Source organism: Phalacrocorax carbo, chromosome 9 (assembly GCF_963921805.1).
Source record: "Phalacrocorax carbo chromosome 9, bPhaCar2.1, whole genome shotgun sequence".
In the NCBI taxonomy this organism is placed as follows: domain Eukaryota; kingdom Metazoa; phylum Chordata; class Aves; order Suliformes; family Phalacrocoracidae; genus Phalacrocorax; species Phalacrocorax carbo.
Window position 1 is genome coordinate 3,100,652 of NC_087521.1, and position 5,111 is coordinate 3,105,762.

Genomic DNA, 5,111 nt, shown 5'->3' on the forward strand with positions numbered 1-5,111 from the left:
GCCACAGAGACACACATTCATTTGCTAAAAATCAAACGCAGCTTACTTAATGTCTGATCCAATGTAATATAAAATAAACCCACTATAATAACCAACTTGTACATAGTTACAGTACACAGGAAAAGCTCTGGATAGTGATGGAGGAAAGTTGATGAAAGGGTCTTTATAAAAACCCATACTTTCCTTTAATAAGCAATCATATAGCGATGCATAAAAAATAATAAGCACAGTATGGTGTGTTACAAAATCAATCATGTGAATCTAGAGAACAAATTTTTACATTATTACACAGCTAATCTTTCACTGACACAATTTTCCCCTCTGGAGACTGGGGATAAGAAATATTAATTACTTGTACCGTGATTGTTGACATCAAGGAATTATTTTTCTGTAGGGAAATATTTTGATGGTTTGATAATTTACTAAATTACATGAACAATTTCACCGAGAGCAACGGCACATTCAGGATGACAAATACAATCCCTGAAATGGGCAACTGGATCACGTTACCACTGCAATGTCCCACTAAAGCGTATAGTAGATATAATATGAAGATTTGCCCAAACTAATATACCAGAGCATTTCACCCTGAATTTTGATAGAAAGGCTAAAACGGAATCTGAACTTTGTGTACATGGAGATCTTTCTCATTTATTCATAGTAATTTCTTTTCTTTAGGATTTCATTCCTTACGCCTCCTGTTGCCGTTAACTTTGTTTTCTTGCGGCCTTTCCTGAGGCTTCACATTCGCTCCCACCGCAAGAAGCCAGGTCACCAGCTCCATTCCAACGGCTGCTGAAGGCAGCCCCTCACGTTTGCACTCACTCCATCACCGCTGCAGGACTCCTGCCAATCTGACACAGAAATCAGACAGGCACATGCAGTTCAACCCTGCCACGGAAGTGCCTTCGCCACAAAGCCAAAGCCCTGGCAAACAGCCAGCGGTCAGAGTCTCAGCTCACTGTCACTTGCCCAGTACAGCCCAGTCCCAGACACCACAGCCGTCAAAGGGCCTGATTCCAGCCCCCAGCACTGTAGCAGATACGGTTCTGCTGGACCAAAAGACCGTGACTGGAGATAACTTCAGTTTCCAAATACCTGATATTGACTGGTATTTGTAAAGCTATTTAAAGATTAAAAGTGCTATGAAAGTGCAAAGTATCCTTAATAGTTTTATAGAAATATTTAAAAATCACTTTAAAAATCTTTCTTCTTTCAGAGATGCCAATTCTGTCACTGTTATAATAATTTCATAAATTATAGGTAAATGCACAGGGCATTAACACATTTTTTTCTCTTGTTCTGCATCATTCCATCAGTAATGGAAATTTTTGGGGCAAGGGGAAGCACAACACAGGAGACAGCAAAAAAGACCTTCCTTGTGTTGTAAAGTAGATAGACTATGTCCATTACACTGTACAGTCAGTTCTGATTTGTACCATTGTTGTTATTGCATAAAATCTTAAAATTTCCTTCAGAGGCTTTGGGTCATGGAGAAATTTGGAGTTATCTGCTAACCATCACCATTTTTTACAGACGATAGTGACTCGCATGATGGAACTGAGATTGGGACTGGCTTCTTCATACACAAAATACATTATCTGTTTCCTCCACTATAAGCCCTTTCTATGTCTCCACAAAAATCACCCTTAAAGTGGAAATTTTCTCAGTGTTACATTCTCCCATAATATGTATGTTCATTTGGAGTACTATGAATCTCCCTAACATTTTGGTATTGGGGATGACAGTATTTCCCTCTTTAAATAGTCCTTGTTTCTTTCCAAAAGAAGGTGGAAACACCTCAAAACAGATGTAGTACGAGCTCCATTGCTCGGTACGTTGAAAACTAAAGAGACAGTACACTAGAAAGGAATTACAGGAAGAAACAGTTCAGCACTACAGGGAGATACACTGGATGACCGGACCTGATGACTGGATGAGCATCCCACTCTAACTTCTAGTAGTTTGTAATTTACTCTACATATTCTCAGGCTGAAAGAAAGGACTGAAGACCTCAAACATAACCACTTTAATGCAGCTCTACTGCATAATAACAAACACCATGTTGTTCACAGCAGCCACTGACTTCTTTATCCCAAGCACACTACTTTCATGCAAAATTTTACTTTTCTGGAGAATTTTTTTTTAACCTCTAGACATATAAAGCAACAGCTTTGAAAAGACAGAATTACAGTCAATTTACTAGGTTATGTCATTATCTATTTTCTCCCTTATCCCTTAAGTAGGAGCAATTACGGCAGTCTGGTATTGCCCTGCCAGTATAGTTTCTCTTCCACTTTTTTTTTTTTCCACTGGCAGAAAAGCAGCATCTTAAAAGTTTTCCTGAAAGTTTTGTTACAGAGGGCATAACAAATGGGGTTAACAGTGCTGTTCACGTAGCAGAGCCAATATCCAAGGTGCCACAGTGTCAGGGGAATGCAGTCAGAGCAGAATGTGGAGATCAAAACCATGATATTGTAGGGAGTCCAAGTGATGATAAAAGCCAAAAGAATAGCACTTAAAGTCTGTGCTGCTTTGCGTTCCTTTATAAGAACCATCCGTTTCCTTTTCGTGATTTGGTTACTTATATTTGGATCCATGCTTTTGATGGAAGGATCTTTTGACAGAGCAGCAGAACAAGGAGTTATTTTTACTTTATGGCAACCATTGTTGGCTTCCTGGGTGCCATCAGCCTTAACCACCAACCGGAATTTATAGGCCACACATTTTTTACTTTTTTGTACGTGGCCTTTGGCAGGTGACAAAAAGTATTTCTGGTTCTCAAAATCATTTTCTTCAGGTTGGTCTTTGACAACAACATCCATACTCTCATCAAACTCTTCTCCCTTACCTTTAGATGGACTTTTGTAAGTTACTTGGAAAACGGAATCAGCAGCAAGTTTATCCTCCTCTTCTGAAGATGCGTAGCTGCTGCAGGTGGTTAGTTGGTCAGCCTTAGCCCAGTCGTTACACGTACTCGCTGCCTGAGAGGCTTTCACTGTCGCTGACGTACTTCGACTGGATGAAGACCAGGAAGCCTGACACCTCTCTCTTTTGACTAAATTTTGTTGCTTGCAACTGAAGCAAGACTTCAGGAGAGCTTTCTGAGGCTTTATCATCTCAAACTCTGCCACAGACTCCGAACCCTGCAGTTCAGCAAGGTCCTTGGTTCGTTTCTCCGTCTCTTTATAGATGCGGCAATACAGAATGGTCATCACGGACACTGGAATGTAAAAAGCAGCAATTGCAGTACCAAAGGTGATAATGGGCTCATATAAAAACTGTATCTGGCACTCTTCAGGTGGTACTGTTCGTTCACCCACAAAATACTGCCAGCACAAGATTACGGGTGCCCACAACACGAAGGAAATCAGCCAAGCAAGACCAATCATGACGCCAGCTCTTTTGGGCGTGCGCTTGGCCCTGTAAGTTAAAGGCCTTGTGATGGAAAAATATCTGTCAAAACTGATGACTAGGAGGTTCATTACTGAGGCATTGCTAGCTACATAGTCCAGGGCTAGCCACAGGTCACAGGCAAGGCTTCCAAGAGACCAATGGCCTATGAGTATGTAGGATGTATAAAGGTTCATAGAAAATATTCCAATGATAAGGTCTGCACAGGCAAGGCTGAGCAAGTAGTAATTGTTGACAGTTTTGAGCTGACTGTTAACCTTGAAGGATATCATTACAAGAATATTTCCCACTATGGTTATTAAGCTTACAATTGCAGTTACAGTGGCAATAGTAATGACTTCCCAGAGACTATGCCCTTGTAGCTGCTTATGGTTGATGGATGAACTGTTTACAACAGTAGAATTGCTGAATAAATTTACTTCCATTCTTGTTCTTGGTGTATTGTCATCAGGATCTTAGCACTGTTGCCTATTGCTTTGTGTACTTGAAAATATTCTTTTGGAGACAGCTATAGAATCATAGAATGTCCTGAGTTGGAAGGGACCCACAAGGATCATCAAGTCCAACCCCTAAAGATCAAAGGGAAAAAAAAAAAGAAAAAGAAAGCAGCTCATTAAATAGCCCAGACTTCCATTAGAGTTACGATAAACCACTTGTAAAGCAATCTATCAAATTATTTGTGCTCTCTTTTTGCATTTCAATTATTGCTTCTACCATTGTGGACACAACTAAAACAAACAAATGTACATTCTAGGACAACGCTATCTTATTGCATTTCTAAATGCAATCAAAACATCTATTGTTTCTTAAGACACTCAATCACACCAGCTCTTATATTTTGAATATCTTAGGAGACACTGCACATACTCTTAAAGACAGACATTCCAAGTTTTGCAGTGCAGTAAGACAATGAGTCATTGTGTTGTTTTTAGCCATGTAGAAGACATGTCAAGATTTCAGAAATTATGCCTGGAAAATTTGGAGGAGTCACCAACAACAGAAAGAGAGTCAGAGGAAACTGAGGATGCATGGGGAGTTAGGAACCATGCTGGCATGGTGGTGGTGGGAAATAATTAGGTGTTAGAAGTGCTTGGGGCAACTGAGGGGGAATCTCTGAGTTAAGGAAGCAGACATGGCCAAGAAGATGTTTTTGGAAAAATAAGTTAGGCAGGAAAGAGTTTTATCTATTGGGAGTTCTCAGGACAGAGGAGATTGATTGGGTGAGGTGTAGAAGTGCAGTTTGGGTAGTTTGGGTGAGTGAATGATAAGGTTGAGGACAGAAAGGAGTAAACTGAAGAGGAAGCAGAAATGGATGACCACAGTGACAAACAATGCAACAAAACCAATTTAATACTCGCATAAGCAGCAAAAGGTAGAAACGGCACCGCCGTCACTCTATTCATGCATACATGCCTCTGATGTCCACCCCTTCCTACGTTCTTCACTGCTGTTTTCTTGTTCCAGTGAATTAGGCCATTTGGTTCTTTCACAGATATCTGCTGGTTTTTGAGTAATTTCATCACATCAAATTATGCTAATCACTTGTTCGATGCTTAATCTTGCTGGACTGTGTAATTTTGGAATAGTCAAATAGTAGTTAGTTTTTTTAAGTCAGAAATGAAAGATAAATTATTAACTGTTTGTTTATTGGGCATCTAGCCAGTATAAAACTGGCAAGACGATCCCTTTTTTCAAAG

The 5,111-nt window shown here is 40.0% G+C and overlaps 1 protein-coding gene across 1 annotated transcript; it reads right to left on the bottom strand.

Annotated features, from left to right (window-relative positions):
• Positions 1 to 1,219: 1,219 nt before the first annotated feature.
• Positions 1,220 to 4,031, bottom strand: CHRM5 (cholinergic receptor muscarinic 5). The gene has a single exon (XM_064459983.1). It carries the CDS (start codon positions 3,837 to 3,839, stop codon positions 2,253 to 2,255), a length of 1,587 nt encoding a protein of 528 aa, XP_064316053.1. The 5' UTR covers positions 3,840 to 4,031; the 3' UTR covers positions 1,220 to 2,252.
• Positions 4,032 to 5,111: the final 1,080 nt, after the last annotated feature.

Excerpts from the sequence above, each read along its gene's own strand:
- CHRM5 (XM_064459983.1), bottom strand. The coding sequence starts at position 3,839 with ATGGAAGTAAATTTATTCAGCAATTCTACTGTTGTAAACAGTTCATCC.